This window comes from Frieseomelitta varia, unplaced genomic scaffold, assembly GCF_011392965.1.
Source record: "Frieseomelitta varia isolate USP_RPSP 00005682 unplaced genomic scaffold, Fvar_1.2 scaffold_47, whole genome shotgun sequence".
In the NCBI taxonomy this organism is placed as follows: Eukaryota; Metazoa; Arthropoda; class Insecta; order Hymenoptera; family Apidae; genus Frieseomelitta; species Frieseomelitta varia.
Window position 1 is genome coordinate 100911 of NW_025110223.1, and position 24822 is coordinate 125732.

Genomic DNA, 24822 nt, shown 5'->3' on the forward strand with positions numbered 1-24822 from the left:
CTCGTCTTCGTGATAATGTCTCGACTCTCCCTTGTCCTTCACGACGTTTCTCGTTTCGAGAAATTATTTGGAAACGGAATATCATTAACGCCAGAGTTACGGACATTTACGCGAGTTCATAATTTTGAGAGTGTAAAGAGGAATTTTCATACTTCTTTTCGTATCGCATGTGCAATTTCACAATTTCAACAGTTCCCACCGTAATGCATAAAAATCTGCAGTCTAATTATTATATTATCGTTGCAATATTCCTTCGATCATAATAATAAATTCAGGGATGTATTTAGCACGTGACATTTTGAAATTTCATTGCCACTCTATAATCCACTACATGTGACAGTTAATAATTTTGAGGCTGTATTTGCGGTTATAAATTGAGTCTATACGCGGATGTTGAAAGATATTTATCGCGAGCGTCAGTGCGAAATTCAACGTTCTTACGCGAGTGTCCGAGTACATATTAATCTAGGGGGCACATATTAATCTAGGTCTTCGATCTTTTCTTGTTTCTCGTTTTTAAATAATGTCGGTCAGAGTAAAAAAAAAGAGAAAGAAAGAAAGAAAAAAAACACAGAGTGTATAGCGTTGGAAAGTTCACACAACCTGCAGATAACCCGAAAACCGCAGGCCAATAACTCCAATATAGTAGGCACACGAAAGTATCATCGTCTGCGTGATATCGGAAATAACGGCGACCCCGTTCGCTTTCGCGCCCGGAGAAGCATTTTTCAGCGGGCGGATTTTAGCCCGTTGGCTCTCCTCCGCTGTCCCCCGGTACTTCGTTCGCTCGATACTTCCTCCTTCCCTCCATCGATGAGAATTTCACGTGGTCTTATCAAATGGATCGAGAAACGAGACGAACCTCTCCAATCATCATAATGAGAATATATCGCAAAAAGAGAAAAAGAAGAAGAAGAAGAAAAAAAAAAGAAAGACCCCCAACCGTTCAATCATTCGCGGCTTACAAAGAGAAGAGAAGAGAAGAAACGAGAAGAGCCGAACTCTTTCCCAACTAAATTTATTTCCAGAGGAATTTCAATACAATTCGCTCGAAACTTCAATTTCATTAATAACTTCGGTCGTCGGATCCCTTTTGTTTGATCGACAGGCAGAAAGCAGATCTATATTCTAATTAATATTACGTAACGCTCGAGACACGGCCGCGCCGCGATTATTAATCGGAAGGAAGCTGATCTCCGTTGAATTTCTGGCGCGGAGGCCGCAATATTTTCTCGGAGGTTCGATCGGAGGAGCGAGAGCGTATTTCTCGTTTTCCATCTGCTCGCGTGATATTGGCGATCGGGAGAGTGGTGCGGTTTCACGCTGGCCAAGCACCGACCGCCGGCATGGAACTTTTCCATGTGTTCTTGCTTGCAGTTTTCGCGCTTCGCTGGCCGCAATTTTTCTTCCCCCCCCCCCCCACTCCCCGTGGCACGGTTTTCCGACGATTGGTTACACACCAGAGTTAGGTTCGACAGAGTGTCCGGTGCTGGACAGTCAGTAGGAACTCCGCCTGCCAGTGGCTTGCGAAACTTTCGTCGAAGAGCCAGGGGACTATTGGTTTCCGGGTGAAAACAGCTTTCAGACACCAATTACCAGTTTACTGGCGCCGTTCCGACCGACCGCGAGCGACCGATGACCACTCGAGCGACAACTGAAACTCCCGTCAGGATTTTCTCGCGCATTCTCTCTCTCTCTCTCTCTCTGTCCTCTCTGGTACGCGAATTTCTATCCCGAATTAGCGGATCTGCAGATAGTTACGCCATTATCCGGCGAGAACAGCACCTGGAGCCTGTCTCCTCGAGCGCAGCTCCGACAAGCCCCGGAGCTATTGTAACCGACAGCTAACGATAACGAAACGAAATTGTCCCATTAATTATTCCCCTTCGTAGGATTTTCTGCTAAATTCGTTTCTCCCGGGGCGAAACGAGTTTTCCAGTTTCGAGTTTTCCAGCTGCCTCTGCTGCTGCACAATCCGGGATGGACTCTGCGTTTAGAATGTTGGAAGGTCTCGAAAGCGTTGTATATTTCCTCCGTCGAGAACAATTTTCACAGTTTTCTAAGAATCTAGGAATATTATTATTTATGTAGAGAGGCTATTAGACTAGATATTTATCATATTTTTCGGAATGTAATTAAAGAAGCAACAGACGATTAAATAGAAATAATTAACCTTATGCATTCGACTATCCGTATCTAGCCCGACTTGCTCATTTTATAATTTGTTGATAATTAATATAATGAACGCATACATTTAGTGTTGTATAATAGTGTAATAACTGAACAGACGTCTACAGTGAAAGTACTTGTAATAACAATAATAATAATAAGAAGAAAAGAAATTCAGAAGAACATTCCAAATTTCAGAAGAAGAAATTTCTGAGTCAAGTGGAGGATTTTTCCAGAGATTAAAATTATGTATTATTAGCTCTTGTATATTATATTTATTCTAGCAAATCCGAAATGCACGTTGATGGTTGCTTTGAATTCAAATGATGTTGGGAAGATGTAAACGAAATTTCGTGTTAAATACCAAATCGAATTATTTCCAATGGTATATCAGTTTATTTGATCTGACGCTACGTAAATAAATTGATGGTAGATGAGAAAAAGAGTTTGTCGAAGGCAAAGGGTTAATAATGAATAGAAATTTGTTTCACCGAGCAAATAATATTTTAACGCGTAGCTTATTTCGGACTTGCATAATTTTGTTGGTGTACTTGCATTCTGTAAATTTTTGCTCCCAGAAATTTCCTACAAATCCGCACGAACATCCAACACACATATATCTATATATATATATATCTCTTGTAATGTTGTTTCGTCGAAAGTAGAACGTTCTGAACTTGAGCGCCGGAATGTACATGCAACGGAGGGTGAATTTCGTCCAATGGTTTTGCTAATGATTAAAGTTTCGAGTGGAACGAAGAAGATTTAAGTGAATAGTGCAAGAATCGAGGCAAAACACGGTTGAACGAGGTGAAGAAGCGGAGATTAGGAAAGGTTCGTTCCGGGAACCGGGGAACGAACGTTTAGAAATGAAAGATTCCTCGTCACGAATTATGTTACACCCGTTACATTCGACGAAACGTTAATTAGGCGATAAGAATTAGCTCGAAGGATCGTGTTATCAGAATCTTTGTGACATTGTGGAAAAATATTGGGCGTGCGTCGAAAAAATCCCGAAATTTTAGAAATTGGAGACAGAGTTGGGTCAAACAACGATCGAGTCGGGTCAATCGAGTTCCCGAAAGTTTGCTGGACACATAGATACCTATTCAGATACCCGTAATTTCGAAACTTGAAACTCGTTCAAGATTCGATGCTAGACTCGGGACTCAAAACTTGATTCTGGATTGAAAACTCGATTCGAGACCTAATGCTGGACTTATCAGTGAACGAGAGCCTCAAGTTTGGTCTTCCAAAAGTTTGTCAAACATGTAATTACGTTCACGGTATCCATAGTTTCGAGATTCGAAACAGAATTTTTCCGCTGTTCAGTTTCGAAAAACATGTTTTACGGCCTGAATGTATGTAGAAATTTCTCTAATTGTGTTTGTTTATAAAATTCTCTGCTCCAGGAATGTTTCAAACTTCCCTTGTCATTTCCGTGTCATCCTGAAGCTGAGAATTCCTTTCGTTCCCGTTCGATTTTGCATTCCGATGTTAATATGCACGAACGCTTTTTAGGATTCGTTGAACGTTGGTTGAAAGCTCGGCGTTTCGCGCATTTGTTGCAAAACGCGGCGTGCGTCAAGCACGGGAAAGGAAAAAAGACCTGCGCAACAGATAGGATAATATAAAAATCGATAATAAAAAAAAGCCGCAGTTTGCGTTGTAAAGTCCAATATTTGCGTCGATTTATCGTTTTCAGACGGCAAATACGATGGTATTAAATTTTCAGGAACAAAGGTAACCGGAATCAATGGTGGGGCTGGAAGGAAATAAACGAAATAAAATAACGAAAAATATGAACGTATGTCTCTGCGGTTTGTGCGTTTCGTTCGTCGGTAAACATTTTCGTATTTTGTTCGAATTGATGCGTTAGGACGACCGCGTATTAATTGCGAGTAGAGTACAGCTGAACGCGAGCTGGGACACGAACCGACGAGCAAAAATTACGGGATACGAGGGCTTTACGATTTCGTAGTTCGAGGCCGACATTTTGCATAAGCCGCACACGCTCGCCTCTCTTATTTGCTCTTGCGTGGTCTGCGGTGCATACGTCTCGCCACATGCATCCGCGCTAGCGCACGTGCACACACAGCCTGCAGCCTCGGGACGGCATTATGCATTTGTCGCATGTGTGCTCTGTGTCCAACCTAATGACCGTATCTTTGATCGGGAGGGGGGAGGGGGCGAAGGAAAAGTTTTAAATATATCTTGGACGCCGTTGGAAATCCGTAAGTTCGTACGACGACTTCCGAGAGACAAAAGTTTCTTTAAACGTGCTGCGAAAGAAAATTTCTAAAATTTCTAGTCTTGTGAAATTATGAAACAGAAGAATGGTGAATTTTTCGAACTTTGTGAAAACTATTAGAAAGAATCGAGAAATAGGAAAGAAATTTTGGTAGTAGAATAAAGACAGACAATGATTCCCTGAAGGTACTAGGAATTTGGAGACAGACACTTAAAAAGAAACTCTTCGAAGTTGGATAGTAGAATAAGAGCAGAAAATGTCTGGGAAGGTAGAATGGATATTCGAGGTTTGGGAATAGAGTAATCGAGGAACAGAATAAACGTGGAAAAGTATTTGCCTGGGATCTGGCGGACAGTGAATGTAAAAGAAAACTATCAGTGACTCCGTTTAACTTTGCAACAAATTATTCTATCGTTATAACGGTTCAATACTCCAGTTATTGATTATGATATAATATACGCTGCTAAATGCGTACTACTAATATGTTATAAATGTATTACAATTGAACGTAACTGCATTGCGCAATTGCGCGCAATTATAAAATAGAGATCCAATGATTGGAAACGCGGAACGAACTCTTTAATCGTGTCGCTCTGCTGCGTTTCAGATTCGTAGAACGATCGGCTATCAGAACGATGTGAGAGGAATATATGGGTGAACACCAAACGGGCAAGGAAGACTCGACGAAATCACGAACACGTGGCGAGACGTGAAGCGGGGTGAGTTTCTTCTGAACATTTTACATAAAAATGATAGTTCTTTCTTCTCGCTGCGGAACTTTCATTGCGGTCTCGCGTTTAAAAGTAGAATATTTCATTGCGATGACAGTTACACAAAATCAATTTGAAGCAATATTTAAATTCATTTATTTCAATATTTGTACACGAGTGATGCACTGGAACGGACGCAGGTGTAGGTTTCACATTCAAAATTGGAAAAGAATTTATCGCTAGTCGATATTAGTTCGCTGCGAACTCATATCAGTTTGATTTGACTTTTGATTGATTTTCGGTTGGTCTCTGTTGGTTCAACCAAATGATTAGAGGAGATAGAAAAAAAAAAACTGTCCCTTGAAAAGTATATTTTTTCTCTTTTAATTCTGCTTATACACGCAGATAGTTGCACCTTGTATTTATTAAGAGATTATTTCGTTTCGTGCATCTGTGGCAAACATCGAGGCAAAAATACACGAACTATCTGTATCCAATCTCTCTGCAATTTCTGTCATTCTGCGTTCGTAAAGATGTGAGTGTTCGCATGAAAAAATCTGCAGTCTTCCGCTAGAGAAATCGCGCCGCCGCTCGAGAAAGAAAAACGAACGACGAGCAACCGCGGCATTGTCTTTTTTTGGTCTAATCTTTGAACGCTTAGGGGCAAATAAAATACAACGTCTAGATTCTGGGAACGTACATCTTAGACAGTACGTTAACCAGCTTCGTGGCGTGTCCGCGAGAAAAAATTGGATTCTGGGGGAGGGGGAAGTTGGCCAGCGGCTATCGGTCGTGGAAGCTCGAGAGACTGGAGATAAACGACCACGGCATTCGGATAAATAAAATTCCCCTGGCTGTTCGAGGCTGGAATTTTCTCGTTTTCCAGCCTCGACCGTGTACGTATGTGTGTGTATGTGTGTGTGTCGTTGAATTTCGGTTCACGTATCTTAACAGAGTAATCCTTGCGCGCGACAAATAAAGAATAGAAAGCACAACAACGGAAGGAAAAATTCGTTTGACGAATAATTGCTTCGCAGAGAGTCGAACATTTGTAACAATCGTAGGAAATGGCGTGAATATTTGGGTCGTCTGTTTACAGAGGGACGAAAGAAACGGTTTATCGACTAAGAATCAAACTTTCGTCAGCGTCAAGGGAAATACGATCGACATTCAGTGGTTTGTTTATAAAGAAAGAAAGAAAGACAGAAAGGAGGGAAACAAGGTTTATGAAATAATTTGGCGAAAACTGAATGTTCCGGTGATTCGTTCGCGAAAGAAGAAGGCAAAACACGATAGAGTCGTCTTGATTATTCGTGAAATTCGTTACGTTTCGGAACGACGGAAACGGTCGCGCATCCGGCATGCGGCATCCGGTTTGTTGCGCAGAATGTGAATAATTTGTGCAGTCAGTTGCATCGTGGAATTCCTGGCTAACCGATGTGTCCAGCCTCGCGTCGCCTCGAATTCGTCGAGCGACAAATTTTCAAAATAATAACCGCGACCCCTCCCTTTCATTCCCTCGAGTTCCTTTGAATCTGAAGACAGACGGCGTTAAGTGACGAAGAAGGAGCGGACGGAAACAGAGGGGAAAGCAAGATCGACAGCGAAGAGAGAGAGAGAGAGAGAGAGAGAGAGAGAGAGAGAGAGAGAGAGGCATGGAAAGTTGGAAAATGATTGGTCGAAGGGAAAGCGTTCTTCTCCCCCCTTTGTGATTCAATTTCATCGGGTTGCGAACACGAAGAAAAAGGCAGAGGGGGTGGAAGGGAAGCCGCACGACGCGACAATGCACGCTCCGGCTGAAATACAATTCGGAAGGAATTCTTCTCGCGAGTCAGCCGGTGAAAGGCACAATTTTATCTGGAATTGCGCGTCCCTGCGAATTTTCTTTCAAAGTATCCGCAAACTCGTCGACAGAGAGGCGACAGAGCGGACGAACGCTACCGGAAGATTAGAGTCCGTGAGCTTGGAAGAACCGGTCCGCTCGATCTGGCTGCTACGAACGGATCCGTAGAAGAAATAGGGGAGAGAGAGAGGGAGAGAGAGAGAGAGAAAGAGAGGGTGAGAGGAAGGAACGGAGAAGGAATCGACACGGCAGGAGGACGGAAAGGATCGAGTTGGAAAATAGAGAGAGAGAGACAAAGAGGATGGGTTCGGTGGCTGCCGCCACTGATGCTTGATGCTCTTTGCCTTTCGGCTATCGTCAAAGGATGAAAATTGAACCGCAGAAAGCTCCGTTCGTACATCGAGATTGTGGAAAGTCCCGACCGCCTTGAACCGCTAAATTTTTCCACCGTGAAAAGGGAGAATTTCTTTCGTGGCCACAGGGGGGGGGGGATAAAAGAGCTGATATTGATCTTCGAGAGGATTGTCAACGTTTGAAATGACATTTTAAAGCGGCGAGAATAGAGAAATTCGACGGGACAGGTATTGGATTTAGTGTTCAGATCTTTGGGACGTGACTTCGTTGGATCTGTCATTGAGCTGTGTCACTGAATGTGTCCCGTTTAATTTCTTTGATAGAAATACGACACAGTGGGAAGTTTTTATTTCATCATAATGATCTAAACGGTGGAAGAGTGAACTTCCGAAACGTCGTGTTTGAAATGGTAAAATGCCAGTGGAAATGATCGAGGAGACTTTCTCTTCCCGGATAAAAGAACGACGTGATGGAAACTATATTGTTCCACGTCGTTCACTTCTCGTATCCTAAATGGCCTCCCTATTCAGAAAGATGAAGCAGCCGCTGCAAAGCAATGAGAATCACTTTCTAAGTAATCTCTCGACAAATAGTTAACGTTCTTCAGAATAAATTGATACATTTCATTACATCATCGAACGAACTAAAATTCAACAAAGAACGGAGAATTAGATGCAATGTCTGTCCAAATACGCCAGAATAAATTTCAATTTGAAACATTGTTCATGTACGTTCATAAAAACTTCGTCTGTCCAGGGAGATTTCCAGCGACAGGGCTGAGAGATACAAAAGAAAATGAACTCTGACACTGGTGCCTGTTTCAAGTACGAACGCAAAGTTAATCACGCGTTCTCGGAGAGTGTCAGCGTCGCGAACCGACGCAACGAGACGAGAGTGTATTGTTAATGCTCTCTTTCTGGCCTGCGACCAAACGCACAAAGGTGAAACAATATCAGCCTGAACGCTTCCAATATCAGCGTCTGCATTCTATTTCGTACACACGATCATCGGTTCGATGTCAGAGTACCCACGTGTTATTACGCGAAACCGAGCATTCCTCGCGGCGCTGTGGTTGTGAAAATTTAATTAAAACCGCGTCTCCGGGCGTGCGCGCGAGTCTCGCGCGGACAACTCGCGTCGCTGACGAAAGCCTTGGCCCTTTCTCCTTTTGCCTTGGCTCAATGATAAATCCTGGGCAGAAGAGTTGTGCGAACGTTTCGTGGTCAAAGGGACAGTTTCAGCTGAGCCAAGCTGTCTATATTCTTTTATTTCCACCGTAGTTTCTTATTCAAGAAAACGGTGCGTAATTATCCAAGAGAAACGTCTCGCCAGCAGAGTTTCGCGCGAAAGTGCTTGGAACAGTATGAATTTTACTTTAAATGTGTCATACTGTGCGTAGGATTAAGCGTTAAGTAGAATGAGATGATATTACGTCGGACATGGAGTGTTCTGCTTCTGATTAATTTGAGGAAGAGGTGAAACTGGCAGGACTGTTTTTACACTTGCACGTTTTTACAGTGCGAATTTTATCTTGAACGTTTAACATTATACGCCAAGTATGAAGAAATTGAGTATCAAGTAGAACGGGACGGTGTTAGGGTAGACGTCGTGTATTAATTTAGCAAAGGGACAGTGGACGTTATGAAAAGCTGTTCAAAGAAACAGCGTAATGGAAAAACTTTTGCACGGGGATGACTGAAAACAATAGGAATTTTATTTTAACTGTTCGATACGTTTTAGTACGTAGAACAGGAATTGAACGTTATATAGAATAGGATGGGTTAAATATCGAATTCTATTTAATTTTAATTGAATAAAGATAAAGTAAATGTTATCAGAAGCTATTAATCTCTTAGTATTGGAAGCTTTCTTGAGAAATACAACAAAACAGAAGAATTTGCTTATCGTTTAAAAATTCCATTCGAGTTTATGTAATAATTAATTACCTTGAACCCTTGACGGATTACTTTGGAAAGCGGATTACCAGGAAGGGAAATATTTCATATTCCGGAGAATACTCGCTGTAGCAACAGGAGAATTTAATTCGCTGATAATAACGTAGACGCAACGAGAGAAGCGTAATTTATTGGCTCGAGTGAAGAACACGCGAGGTATTAATGAGAATATCACTACTTGTTCGCAACGTTAATTTCTTCAGCGTAATTGATAGATCCGTTCATCGGACGAAAATAAATACGAATAAATAATTTATCCTTAGATAATTCAGTTTCCAAAAGCGTTCCCAGAGGAATCGATGCAGAGGAATATTTGACGAACGATTCCCAAGATTTGAAAATACTCGATGAAAAATATCAATTAGCGTGAGAGCGTCTATCAAATTATCGATGAATCTAAATTGAACTTGGAGTAAAGTCGCGAATAATTGGTACCGAATATCTCAGCAATGTAATCCACATTTGAAATTGTCTGTCTTTTTTCTTTTTCTGACAAGCTTCTCATTATGTTTGCAGCGTTGAGCCTGCTATGTGTAAAGAAACTCTCCGGCAGCGGCACGATGCTGGAAGCACCGCCCGGGAGTCGCGAGGACCTCGTAGAGGCGGCAAGAACACCATGCACACCCACAGGTTAGCCAATGTTCAACAAGAATTTTACAAACGCATTTTACTAAACAAATAGCCGTAAAGAGGCAGCGTCCGGTCCACGACCAACGGAATAGAGGACGTTCAACAGGGGTTGAAAACCACGAAAGGATAAAAGATTCGAATAAAACCTTTCAGTTTTTAAAAGGGGCGGGGAAGCGGTCGAGGAGCCTTCATCCTTCACGACAAAGTGAAATCGGGCTTCTGTTTATCATAAAGTTTAAATGGACAACCGCGCCGGCATCCGAAAGTTTCCGCTCGCTTGTAAATTCGACGGATAAATAATGAAAACGGCGGGAACTGGTACGACACTGTTATCCCCGCCGCGGAGTTATTGGCCGCGGTACATTTTCATTCGTATCAATTCCGCGGATTACGAAGTTCGTACATAGTTCTCGCATCGAGCCGGTAAATTTCAATCTTCGCCTTTGGTGAACGCGCCGCGCTGGTAATTTCAGTTTCGAACGAGATTCGTTGAATTGTTGAAAAAGGGGAGAGGCGTCGTTGCGGGAAGGCGTTTCGAGATTGAGGGAAAGGGGGCAGGGAAATGTCGGGTGTGTGGTTAACCGAATCTAAAAATCGACTCGAATTGCCAGTGATTAACCCAGTTCGCGTGGCGTGATTAAAGTTTAGGCCGCAAGTGTATATTTGAATGCAGAAATAGCGCTCGCTCTTCCCCCCCCCCCCCCCCACACCTCTGTCCTGACGAAAAATAGGAGATTTTTCCAGCTTTTTCCTACTGTTACCTGCGTTCCATCGAACGCATTTTTCCGTTGTTCTCTTCTTCGTTTCCGGCTTTTTCGAGTCGCGCGCTAACGTAATGGAAAACCAACGCAAGTACGGGTCGACGATTCAGTTTTCCAAAAAACTTTCTCAGAGAGAAAAGGTTTTTCATCGAGCTACCGGTCAAAAGTTCAAGCTCCCGCGAAACGATCATTTACGATACATTTCCTTTTTCCAATCCCTCGAACGAGCAATCTCGAGATGAGAATCGAACCGATCGTTCAGTAAATAAAAAGGAGGTTCTCGGGTCGCTCGGTGAACAAGATTGACAGATCAATCGAGTCCAAACCGCAGTTGTCGGACATTCACAGGAAAGAAGGCTGAATCGTTATTTCGTAGGACAACAGGTGCCGATATTACACGCGGACATTTTGGCATCGCGTCGTTACCTGCCCTTTTTCACTGTTCGCCGCGTTTTCGTCCCCATTCCCTTTTTATTCACCGGCTGCCAGAATTACCCATAGAAATCGAGTCTCGATCATCGCTGGAAATGGCTCTATTATAGTTTCACGCTTTTCGCCCGACGATAAAAGTCCGACGACGAAGCTGAATGAGAGAGGAACAGGGAATCGATGATTCCCGCAGTTCCTGGCAGCGTCATTATCGTCGCAGGCCTGCGGCGCAACGGAGAGAGCCAATGGGCGGTTCTTTTTATCTCGGATGTCTCGCTCGATGATCGACGGTCCGACTCGACGCTGTGTCAGCTGTGGGACGGATGTTTTTCTTTTTTTTTTCTCTCTCTCTATCGGCTCGCTGGACGGCCAGTTCGCGGTCGCTGCTCGTTTTTAATTAGCATTCCGCGAAACAGACGGGACGAGGCGGCATCGCGATATAAATAAAACGGAATCGAATAAACGGCGGCAGTCTGGACGGATTGAAGGGACACCTACCGCTTCAAGGGCGTATTATTAGATTCACGGACACCGATGCTGCGGTCTAAAAATAAGGCAACCTTTCCCCAGTAAATTTAGAAGTTACAGGGAACGAGGCGCAACGGATGAGACGCGTTCGACACGTAACGAACTGCGGTCCCCGGGCAAGTGGAAAAGGACGGCGAGAGTCAGACAGGCCACCTCTTGCGCCTCGAGTTGCCTTTCCATTGTTATTTATAACCTCGGTACGTCAATTCCGCGACACGCCGCGTCTCTGAAGGTTTGATAAACCTTCCTCGACGATTTATCATGCGCGGTTAAAAAATGATTATTTCCCTCCTCCTTGTGACGTTGAAAGGGACGCCGTGGAAGCCCCAACGAAACGCGCTGTCGCTCACGTTGACATTCTTTCTCTCTCCCCGCGTCGACGCGATCATTAATTACACGAACCGCGTTGCGGTCCTCTCGTCACATGGTAACCTGGTTCGTAAATTGAAAGACGTACCGTTTTGGCAGGCCAGAGAGAGCCCAGTCTTGAGTTGCTCGAACGTCTTGCCCGCCACTTTGGAGGTCAGGTATCGAGACGGTAATTGACACCACTTTCATGGCTAAACCGCTTTCCAATTTTCTCCTTATTTTCACGACGTAATAACTTACCGAGCTTGACGACGTTTAGTCGCTGTGGCGGGCTGAGAGGGTTCGCGAGAGGGTGTGAGGGAGGGAGGATGCTCGCTTCGAGAGAGCATGGCCAGTAATGGTCACGTATATATAGACGCTTCTTTACAAGGCGGCGAGATAAGCTCTCATTGGCGACCGAAGCGTAATCACTACGGCTTCCTGAAATAGTCTGAACCTTCGTCCTCCCTCCCCTCCCGCTCTCCCTCTCGATCTTGCTGTTTCCCTTTCCTGAAATCCTTGGCAGAGGAACTTCGATCGACGGCGTGCAGCGTGCAAGCGCGCTGTCATTCATGATTCCACTTTCGATCTACCGGCCGTAATTTTCACCATTCGATTCAGAAACCTTTCCCACTCGGGACGAATCTTTTCATTAGATTTCATTTCGGCTCGACGTCAAAGGAATTAAATTCAGAGGTTCTTTTAGGTGAAAAATAATCATAGTTGACATTTTGTTGGCTAAATATCTTCACAATCATTCCTTAAAATAGTTTCGAGTACCTTACTTTTGAGAAACTTTCATTTCTAGATGCAGTTTGCATCATTGCAGTTTCTCCGTATCATGGAGAAACAGTATCACGCTTAAAATTAGAAATTATTTCGAGTCTTTACGTGCGTCCAAATTTTTGAACAACAGCACGGTACAAGTCGGATTTAATATCTACTTCCGAGACGCTTTATCGCGTCAAAGCGTTAACGTTAATGACATGGCGCTGTACATCCTCGGAATATTCCTTGAATATACACAGGTGGTTATCGAGAGCAATTATCATTTGTCCTGTCTACCTTAACACGATGGTCCCCACGTGACAAAACGAGCCCATTTCCTCCGCTTACAAACATTTGTCCAAGGCGAGGGATCGATTCTTTCCTCTCTGTCTCTCCGTATCTCTCTCCCTCTCTCTCTCTCTCTCTCTCTCTCTCTGCGCACACAAGTCAACATAATTGGTACGAGTGGTTCATTACACGTCTGTAATCAATAGCCAGGTAATACCCTGTAAAGGAGCAGTGACAACGACCAGGATAATCCAATTCCACGGTTATTACCAATGAATCACAGTTGGGCGGATAAATATTGAAAAGGACAATTTCCGTACGTATCTATCATAATCGATTACATACAGCTTCAGCTCGACGTGGATTTCCTCTTCGTACACCCGATATCCCCGTTATCGAGGACGTCGCATGCAAATTCAAGCATTCGAGAATTTTATCCGCCCTTGTCGGATTTTATTCACTATTTCATCCATACACGTATCCTTTTCACATCGACGAAGCCGAAAAATTTTACGCGCGACGCACGCGACGAGGAAAAGAGGTTTACGCGGCGTTAATTGATAATTAGCTAGCTGTCCGGCCAGCAACTCTCGTTTAAAAGACCATACTCGCGTGGCTGTTGTATTATTAATTCCCTGCGACCAGAGGCACGGCTGTGCATCGAATGCGTTTTCTATTGGCTGTTTCGCGAGCCGCGCTCGAAAATTCTGCATCGCTGCCGATCGTTTACGTATTAACGCGTTGCACGTATTTACTTTTATAACCTCGACGTGGCGGTTGTATTGCCCATATGAAGCCATCTCCAGCGGCGTTGATTGGCGCCCGCGCGATGTTTAATAAATTTATTTCCATCTTTCAACTCGCCATTGATCATTGAACCGGTTCGTGTCGGTAAGAATCGGGCTCGAACTTTAAATATCGACAATATCGGGATACTCTTCGAATAAAAGCGGCAACTTTCGTCCAAGTGACAGCATAATTTTCTTCAGGGGCTCACAATCTTCCCACTCAAGATATTAGAAAAGTTCGTCGGCATAATATAAGTTACCGAAAGTGATCGTGGCGTGGAATAAAGGGACGGGGTACTTTATTTTAAAGTAAGGTTACGTGAAAATTAGAAACGTCTATATATATATATATATATATATAGTAATAATTATATATATTTTATTTATTAATATAATTATATACATTTTAATATATATATATATATAAAATATAAAATAATTATATATATATATGTATATACGATTACGTAGCGGGTTGAATAGCGGTAACAGTAAAATTAACGATCTGTGCAATTTATCATGCGTAATTCATCAAACAATTAATTATTTGTCCCGATTAAAATATTTACTAGCCTCTATTAACTCCCCGCGGCTCATTGATTTCATTAAAGTATCAGTAACCAGTTCCGCGTCAATTTGGAGAATAAAATATACAAATTTCAATAAACAGGACAGATTTAACGCTTGCCTAGACAAATATCATTGGAAAACTGATCCTTATAAATAGACTGTGGATCTTTAGATGGATATTTAGATCTTTCATTCTCCTTTCAGACTTCAATGAACGACCTTAGTTGAAACTCTTTTCTGAATGCATGTTATAGCAAGTACTCTACTTTCGATATTTTATGTATTGCTTTTATGTATTTCTCCTCGAATTTCCAACAATTGCAGGAAAACTCGCAGTCCACTCATAAGCGTGGCAATGAAACGTATCCAATTGAGATTGAACAATAATCGATAAAATTCTGGATCGTTTCGCAGACACTGTTCTATAATACTTTCCGTACATACTATACATACTATACTAGGTTCAGCTGGCAATTACAGTGGCTCGTTAACGAAACAAGAAACGCGAGAAACGTCACCGTCTATTCCAGCTTCGAGCAGGCTGTGTCGAACTAGCCTGCCACTGTAAAATTTAAGGAGTTTAATTTTGCGTAATTGCCCAAGTTTTCGTCGTAGCCTGCGGCCCAGTCAGGAGACCCAACTTTCGAGTGAAGGCGATGGAAACAGTAGGAAGAAAAGCGGGAGTCGCTGGAAAGTTTTTAAGACCGAGGATTTTTTATATTGAAAAAGTCGCCGACGTGGCGCGCCAACGTTTTATCGAACGATCGTTATTTGCTTTGCCCGCGAAGACGTGAAGGACGATCCGAGATGGGATTCGCCCGGTTCCCAGGATCGAGATGGTTGGAAAAAGTAGGCTAGTGTTCGCCTCGAATCGACGACATTTTGATTTATGGCTGGAAAATGGAAATCTCGCGTTGGATTCCCGGCCCGGGTCGAGTCCCATGGGGGTAACCTGGTTTTTGGGCGCGGTTCAAACGGCATCCAATGGATATCCGACCCTTTCACCCCCGTATAACAACGCGGAAGAACGCGTTCGAAAAATATATCGTGACGGGTTGGATCGATATGAAATTTAACTTGCTTTTTCTCTCGCGAAGCGAAAGATATTTCATACCAGATATATATATATAGTATATTTTTATCGCACGGAACATTTCACGAAATATTTTTCTTGGCATGTTTCGCTCATCTTCCGAAGGAGTACCGAAAATATTATTTTATGCTGTTCATATTTTTACAAGGGCTCTCCCATACATTTTTCAAAAAAAAAAAAAAAAAAAAAAAAAAAAAAAATTTCTCGTTCTTTCAAATATTCTCTTTGAAATTGACATAACTCTTCAAAAAAAAAAAAAAAAAAAAATAAAAAAACAGGGAGAGAAAAAATATGGAGAAATGAACATCACGAAACGTTCGGGGAATCGAATTTGAAAATCAATTGACGAACAGCAAATCAAAATTTGTTATCAAATGGTGATGACAAGGAATTACGTCAGTATTGAATTTGCTTTGAAAAAGTGAACAAGCTCATAAGGAACAATTTGTTACGTAGAATAAATAATCGTGGAAGTCTAGAAAATCGAGTGATAATCAAATATTTTATGGATCTTTCGATCGATCTGAACACTGAAACAAAGTAATTTAACTTTATGAATTAAGTTATATAAAAGTCGTTGAATTTTGTAGAGCTTGCATCAGTAGGTGCAGTTTAGGTCTGTTGTTGATGAAATAATCCTGCTGGCTCCGTGTGTCATTCTACTCGAAACGTGCCTAAACCAACACACCTCTAAGCTCCGCAGAGTAAGTTTCTCAATTTGGGACTATGTCGGTAGCCGTCGGCCCGTAAATTTAGTTAAGGGCCTGAACGGTGTTCTACGCGAAAAGTTTCGAAAGTGAAGCTGACCAGATGAGTTGATTAGCTTAACTTTGCTTGCATATAGATAACTCCCTCGCTATAGTAACGCACATAATATTTCAAATATTGTTACGAGTTTGACACCGACGCGGTGTATCTCTTTCAAATGTTTATATTAAATTCGTTTTAGCTTAGCGTTGTATGCACGATAATCGAAGAGATACGTGCAAGAGTGCAGTTGCTATCTTTAAATTTTTAACTAACCGTACTAGAAATTTTTATTGCTTCATGATACAGTGATACAATTTTCATAATGCAGTTATACACAATAAAATTAATAACAATGTTATTTACAATAGTAGAGTAACACGTTCATTTCGCCAAATAGATCCTCTTGAACTCTAATCGGATGAAGATGCATCGTCGAAACGTGACTTATCGCGTGTCGTTGGTCGTCAGGCTGTGTTCCAAAAAGAGCATGTTGCCCAGGTAGCAGAGGAACGCGATAACAGAATCCAATTAGGCGACACTCGGATGCGGCTGGTGGTTCATGAGGCTGGCAAGAAAGTACGGCTGTCTTATTAAAAGTAAGTCGGCGGCCTTTGCGAGGGTTGCTTCTTGAACTTTCACCCTGTTTCGCGGTTGAAGCCAACAAACTTCGTATCCATCGTCAAGGAAAAAAGGGGAGAAGAGAAAAAAAAAAAAAAAATACCACCGAGGAAACAATTTCTCCCTCTTTCTCCCTCTTATTTTCTCCCTTGCTCCTAATTTTGCTTCATTACCCGACTACATTGGCCGACTTGACAGACGTCGGCGAAAGTAGATCAGAAAATGAAACGAGAGAAAAAGGGGAAAGAAAGGGAAAAAATCGGTGGAAGAGCCGGCTAAGAGAGAACGTAGGTGAGCCAGAGAGGGGTGGCGCGCCGTTCAGAGAGAAAGGACTGGAAAGTTGACCTCATTAACGAAAGATCGGGGACCGGTAGCACAATTGTGCCGCTTAAGAGCTTATTACGTCAACCGTCGGCTTTATTACGTGCCGGAGACTTATGGCACGCATTCCAATAACTGAAGGAGGCGTTCAAGAGAGAGAAAGAACGAGAGAGAGAGAGAGAGAGAACGCTTCGCCCGGGGAACAATGCCTCTCTTGTATCTACCGACAGGTACACCAAGGTGTGTAACGTGCATAACTTTGGAGCCACAGAACGCTCCGCTGGCTCCGCAAAACGTCAACGAAAAATCCCGGGGATCGTTCGTTTCCTCCCTCGGAAATTGTCGTAAACTTGCCACCGTGGTACATATTTCATTCCGTTTGACAAATGTGTGCGAGGGCATAAGACATAAATCTTGTCACGTTAAAACTCGCGATATCGCGGGGAAGTGGTGCTCGTAGTTTGAAGAAGGAAATGCCTGGTATTTATCTTCTTTTATGCGAAACCGATCCACGCTGAATGAAGCGTCGATGAGAGAAAGAGAAACGCAGAAACGATTTCTGCCTCGGCACCTACGTCCGTGAAGATCTACAAAAGGTAGATGGAACGCGACATCGAGCAAACTATGAATGATTCATCAGGACATGCTAACCACGTCCTCCCCCACGTCTCTCCGGCAACCCCGGTATCTAACCCGGCAGCTAGAACTCCTCCAGGTTTCCGTTTGTGATTGGTAAATGTCATACGTCGGCTGATTGCGTGGAGGAAGTTGGTAGAGTAAGCGCGAGAAGGAAGTCGGGTATGGAAAGCCTCGAAGCGCAATCAATAGTCCCTGATGAACGGTCCAATGGCTATTGCCACCGCACTGATGTGTATATATATGTGTGTATATATATATATATATGTATATATGTATATATGTGTATACGTAGACGGTTCGAGCCGTGTTCTATGAATTATTTAGCGTTAGTCAAGTGGCCCTCCGTGTATTTGCCCTGAAACCGACGCGAGCCTCGTACCCAATTCGAGAACCTCTCGCTTGATTTCACCGACCCTAATCCATCGTTCCTATCCGTGTCAAATGGCGTAACTGGCTTCATTCATTCCGGCCAAGTTCCCGAATGATCGCGAGCTCGAACACCAGTCCTCCCTGGTTATTATTCGACCGCGAACAGTCACTGTTCCGCCAGTTTGATCGCTTTAACGTTTGAAATCATTTATTTGGGTGGGCGATGAATGAGACAACGTCGATCTAAATTGTCAGCAGAATTGAAGAGAATATTCTTCGGGCAAACAGTGCGGAGACCGGACAAGGAACGTTTAATTTTCGTAGATCGATTCTGATTTGCATCGCGGAAGAATGTTTCCAGACGTCGCTCTGGAAATTGAATGAGAAGAATCTCTTTTTTTTTCAAGCACGGCGCGGAGAAAGTCTCTTTCGAGACTAATAACTCTTCTGCTGTTGTTGGACACAATGTTGAGATTTTTATGCGATTTCATATTTTTATCGACTCAGTTCAAAACATTGTTCGACATTAACATTAAAACTATCGAGGGATTTAAATAGTTTTTCGTAAAATATACAAACAAAAGCTCGTGCACTGTGTCGTACTACAAATTTACATCAATATCTCTGACGTTAAATGTCACAATGACTTATTTTATTTCCCAATACAACGTGTATATCTTTTTTGTACATTCTAACGCTTCTGGAATTTCTATAAACGCACGAGCGGCCGCGGTCTAATTTCCCCAAATTTATGCGCATTATAATTCACGTCGTATCATATCGCATTATTGAAAGAAGGGCCTCGGAAGGGTTAATGTCGACCTAGATCATAGTTTGCGCGAGTTACGAAGACGGAACTTAGAAACTATCCTGTATCCTTTAATAACGGGAATATCAGGTCTAATGCGCATCTACGTTTCGAACTACCCGAGGAATCTCGGGTGACGTCGCCCCTTGACCTATCGCTTCTCTCGATATCAAACGCCACAACTTGCCACGCTCTGTTGCTCCCGACAAAATCAATCTCCGACTCCGAAGCCTCGCTTTCAGCTACCGATAATGGACCGTGAGAGAACCGTTCTTTATAGTCGTGGTATATTTTACGTTTCTTCTTTTGCTCGTCTGGGAAAGTAAATCCTCATCGTGTCGTAATATTCTGTCGAGTCGTCTTGTTTCTAATTTTCTTTTTTTTTCAACGAAACTCTGCGTGTAAAGAAGTTGAGTGGAATTTGCTGCTGAAACAGCTGTACTTCATTCGCCTTTTTTGTAGCAGGTACAGAAGAAATCGCGTTTGTCGCGAGAGTATGAAGGTACTTGCGACTTGCTTGAGCAAATACATACCGCGGTTACCGCGGTTTTCATATTTCCCTTGTGGCGAACAAATTGAAATGCCGTTGAATCAGGACGAAAGTCCTCGAATTCGTAGGTAGGAAGTGGATAATTATTTGTCCAGAATGAAAGTTCCGCGTGTTCTTAACTCGGCAAACCAGCAGGTGTCTGTAAACAGAGAATCCGGCGAACTCGAGGGAAAAGTTATGTGTGTCTAGGAAAATTACTTTCATTCCCCTCCTCCGGATACTTTTCCACCGACGCGGAATTATTACGAGCGAACGACGAATTACGCAACATATCGCAACAGAAACTCGACGATCAATTACGTGCATCTTAAAAGTACACGCCAGTCGTTCGTCTTACGCGTCGTACACGGGGAATGATATTAAATTATCAGAAGAAGAAAAACTAAAAAGAAAATATGGTGAATGAGAATCCAATGATTAAATATCGAGCGTGTTAACAGACATTAAGCCAGCGCGAGCTGAAACTCCGAGGGATCCTTTCAGGCTCGCTTATTCATCGAAACGTCGATTAATATCCATCTGTCAGTCGACCGAGGATCAATACATCTCGTGCTCCTAAATTAATATCGAATCTCGTCGGAGATTCTCTTTCGAAGATGGGACCGGACGCCGACGAAATTCCACGGTTCGTGGCTAAACGCGCGAGGAACGAGGCCGTCAAAAAATTTCAGGCCAGCCAGGTCTGGCGACAGCAGTGCCGCGCTAGCCACGTTTATCAAGGGCCTGGAAGGCCTGCGTTCCGGTATAATTTATTCAACCGGTGCTGGAGGGCCACGGTGCCTCGGATCGCGGTAGCATCCGGCCTTCCTAATGCAATATTGATTCGATTTCGCTGCCGACGACGTGCTGGGTCGTGGCGCGCAATTTGCATATGGAACTACACCGCTCGCGGAAACGTTCGGCGAAACCTAGGTTCGCTGCGCGCGGGTGTCGCCGCGTCGGCACTGTTTGCCGTTTGATTGCATGGAAATTACGTCGGCTACGTCGACGCCACGGACCAATGACAAGCCTGATTTCCTCGATCCACGCTTCGTTAGGATGCGACGCGCGCCAACTGCCGGACATTCCATGTTTACGCGTATTGTTCCCGCCACGTACGATGCATCTTTCACCAGAAAATGCACGTACGTTAATGCGTTACAGATGAACCAGACACATCGGGTCCGATAGTTTAGATAGCATTTTGATGGTCGTCGAGTCTGAGAGAGAGATCTGGCACGTTTTGAAACAGGAAGATCGAGATCGAGATCCGTACAAATTTCGTGGACGTCGAACGAAATTTGTTTTTCATTCCTTCACGAGTTTCTCGACATTGCAAGTAAAAGACACACCTGTGGACTCGACAAATTATTCTCACGTACAATTGCGCCACGTTTAAAATCCCTCTAGTTAATCAGGGAATGTTTAATCGCAAATCTGAAAATCAACGCGGTATCAACGAGATGCTGCAGAAATATTTGCAGATTTATTCGTAACGTCGTCATCGGCGTGGATAAAATGTATAAACAAGGGAGAAAGAATTCCTGAATAAAACAATACTACGTACGTAATTCATTCTTCTGCAATGAAGATAATTGGTTAGCGGAGAACATGGGACGAATAAAAAACGAATTGGAAATATACGTGGTTTCGGAATATCAATGTACGGCTGATTGTCAAACATAATTAGCAATGAAGTAGCCGGTTTTCGGCACGTCATCAACCCCCGGTTCATATACATGCCAAATGTTCGAATTTCTCGCTAATAACACGACTATACTCGTTCGTTTGTCGCGAGCGTACACGTGTACACCTCATAGGACGAAATCGAATGCGTGTATTTTACAGCGAGAAGATTGAAAAATCCTATCTTTTATCTCCCCCTATATTTGCCTTCCCCCCTCCCCCTGCCGTTTGTTTGTGTCTTTCGTTTGTTTAAACCCAGCGTTTGTTTATTTGCACTCTCGGTTTGCCGGTTTACATTTCAAGTCCACGGGAGCGGCGCGGTGATCTACGTGAAACGCGGCGGGCAGAAAGGGAGGATGGCCAGTTTCCAGATTGATTAATTCCATTGATAACGTTGTTTGCGTTATCGTTAGTTAGCGTTAGTTAATCAACCGCGTCAACGTTTTAACGAGAGCGCCTGCCTGTAAAAAATTGCCCGCTAAAAAGGAGGAAACAAATTTTTTTTTAACACGGACACCTCGAGCTTCGCGAGCGAACGACGAAGAAAACGTAATAAGTGGCAACGTCGGACACTCGTCGTCTGGGCACGTATACGCGCGCGTGCGCACGGCGGAAAAAGTGGAAGAAAGGCAATTATCTCCGACGCTTTCTAAAAATCTTTCGTCCATGATTCGCATTAAGAAGTTTGTTTGCCCCGGGTTCGAGCGGCGGCAGTTGGCTCGCCAAAAGATAGAAAGAGAGAGAGAGAGAGAGAAAGAGAGGGCGCCGCCGGCCAGAGAGACAGAGAGAAAAAGTTCCAACGCGCGCTCCTTCCCGGAAACGCTGTCGCGAAGTTGCCCGCGGCCGAAGTGAAGCGAAACCAATTAACATGCAGACGCGAAACTTAAGGAACTCTGGCCGACTGCATAAAATTTGCATTCTACACGGGGAATTACAGGACGACTCCCGAAGCTGGCAGCTTGCTGTGCAAACGCGTGTATTGTTTGCACGAGCGGCGCAAACAGCTCTCCCCTTTCCCCCTTTTACTATAGTTTGACGGATCCTTCGACGCGGCTCTAACGATCCTCGACCGTCACTTTCCCAAAAATGCGAACTTTCTCGTGCAAAGAAAAAAAAAAAAAAAAAAGAAGAGACCGAGAAACGAAAGTCGAACGTTCGGCGCGGATAACGCGATCGCCCAGGCCGCGATTTTCGAGCGGTTTCAGCAGCGATCGTGAGGAAGTACAAGGGAGCTGACAACGATAAATTATCGAGGAACGAGCGCAGCGCGATTGCTGTTAGCAAGGTGCGACGACGAGGCTCGCAATTATGGCCGGCGGTTCGTTACCGTTGGCGACTGCGAATAATTGGACGAATTTGCGGATCAGTAAAGCGGATGCTCGCAAGGGGAGTATTAAACGGGTCTGCGCGGCGGCATTTCCATCATCGCGGCCGAATACTTCGCGGGGGCATTCGGGAGGAGTACGTCGTTGCGATATTAATTGCGTCTCCCCTCTCTCTCTCTCTCTCTCTCTCTCTCTCTCTCTCTCTCTTTTGGGCCGCGTCTTCCAACGATTTACAGGGCTCGATGCATCGTAATTGGCTTGCAATCAGGGCGTAACCGCGTGGCAAATTACCGCGCGGCTTCGAAAATCCATTTACAGATGATTATATTATTAATTGAAGTGCCTGCACGCCGCACGGGGCGCTCTACGCTCCGTGCGTTTCGTCAAAGGCCGTATAATAAGAGAATGAAATTAGACGCGTAGGCGAACGTTCCTAACGAGACTTGGAAGATGTTTGATGACTAGAGTTAATGAAGAGGTATATTGACCTATCTCACCGATAGGGATCGAGCGAGATACTCGTATAATAGAGTGTGGAAAGTGGAGTCTGTGTTGCGGGTGTAAAAGTGACTGACATTGAATTTCGAGTGCTGGAGACGCGTTAAAATACCAGTTGAAGCTAGAATGTGCGAGATGAACGCACGAGTCAGAGTTCAACGTGTTCTAGGAATGCGTAATTTGCCCAAAGCAAGTGGAACTAGAGAAAGGGAGAATATACGAGTGCGAGAGATTGGATGGAAGATTTTGGAACATTATAGCAGTCGTTACATTATAAAATTATTCAGAATTTTACTTTGGCGTTGAAATTCAGATATATTTATGGTAATGACACTGTAATTGTAAAAAGGTTCACGATAACGATCGAAGTGACGTAATTTTGAATCCGATCTCGTGCGCATCGATTGTGAATCGATGGTGGAAAGATTTCGCATGCTTCGCCGCATTTTATGTCTTTCGTCGTGCTATTGCGAAAGCATAAACGTCACGGTGTGTAACCGTGTGAGACAATAAATCTCATTTTCGCGTGATATCGCGATCGTTCCGCATATATATTTTCGCCGCGGGTGGGGAAAAATAATAGCCGTAAACCCGCTGGGAGATGGAAGCTGGAAGATGAGGCGAACAGGTCAACGCGGAAATGTAATTAGCAATAAATCCTCGTGAACTGCGAGCGCGCGTTTCGTTTTCCTTACACGCGAAATGTATGACGACGCGCAAGCGTGGCTTCGGAACGTGAAACGCACTGACGAAGACGAATGTTGTTCGCTAAGAAGGTGGGAGACAGAGAGGAAAAGGCAAAGGGGAAAAAGAGCACGCAAGATGAAAAATCGCGACGCGTCCGTGTGCGTTGAACTTTCTCGCGATTATCTCGAGACGCGACATCTTTGTACTCTTACGAGAGAAGAGAGATCGAGATGACGATTTTATTTAAAATTTCACTGAGAAGATATGATGAACAATGAGGATGTTATGCCAGTAGTAATATCTGTTGTCAGTGATCTTTTTCTATTGATTATTTGTTTGCGAAATTTTAGAAGTCTCTTCTCCAGATAAAAAGCTTGATGACAATCGATAACTGAAATTTTAGTTCAGTTTGGATTAGTTATAAATTTATTAGGTTACTTTTGAAGAATACAGCATCGAGTACATCGGTAGCATTGCGTCTGACCAATCGCGTGTATTTCTACTGAAGATTTTCCTGCAATTCCAACCACGTTTCTCCCAGTTTCATTGAAAGATTCAATAATATTTCACACGTTAATAACTAAAGTAACTTTTTAACCTTTTACCTTAGCGAGGTTCTGATTTAAACGGAGAAGAATAACGAAAGTGAAGTAAAGCTTGTCTAATCGGGCGGGAAATGTAAGAGAGGGTTTATATCAACTGTGCTATATTGCTTAAAGCCGATTTCTTAACGGAGAATATATGTTTGCACTGGATAAAATAATATCTAACACGTACAGCTGAATAAAGGGCGCCGACTCTGCCGGAATATATTCGTCTAGTAATGGTGGAAGATTTATCAAGCTTGGCTCAGCATCGCTGAAAATTCGCTGTGATGTATTCTCATACCTCGCAGATTCGTTCGGTGACTGAACTCGAATGTTATTGCGTCTATCGTCGTTCGCGTTGGTTTTCTGAACCTGCAAATCCCTTCGATCGCTCTCTCTCTCTCTCTGGCAAAAGAAATAATTCAATGCAGCACTCACGCGTCATTTAAGAACATTTTTTTGTCGTTAATACGTCCTCCGTTAAATCGAATCAGGAGGATGGAACGTTCATGAGGAAATG

At 43.4% G+C, this 24822-nt stretch overlaps 1 protein-coding gene across 5 annotated transcripts in view; it reads left to right on the forward strand.

Moving 5' to 3' along the window:
• LOC122532750 overlaps positions 1 to 24822 on the forward strand; it is a 147037-nt gene that overhangs the window by 100866 nt on the left and 21349 nt on the right. For 4 of the 5 annotated variants that reach the window (XM_043661791.1, XM_043661788.1, XM_043661790.1 and 1 more), the window contains 2 exons: positions 5028 to 5139; positions 9799 to 9912. In XM_043661791.1, coding sequence (XP_043517726.1) covers positions 9843 to 9912 — 70 coding nt within the window. In that variant the 5' untranslated portion in view covers positions 5028 to 5139; positions 9799 to 9842. The remainder of the gene's footprint in view (positions 1 to 5027; positions 5140 to 9798; positions 9913 to 24822) is intronic. The other variant, XM_043661792.1, reaches the window with a different exon arrangement.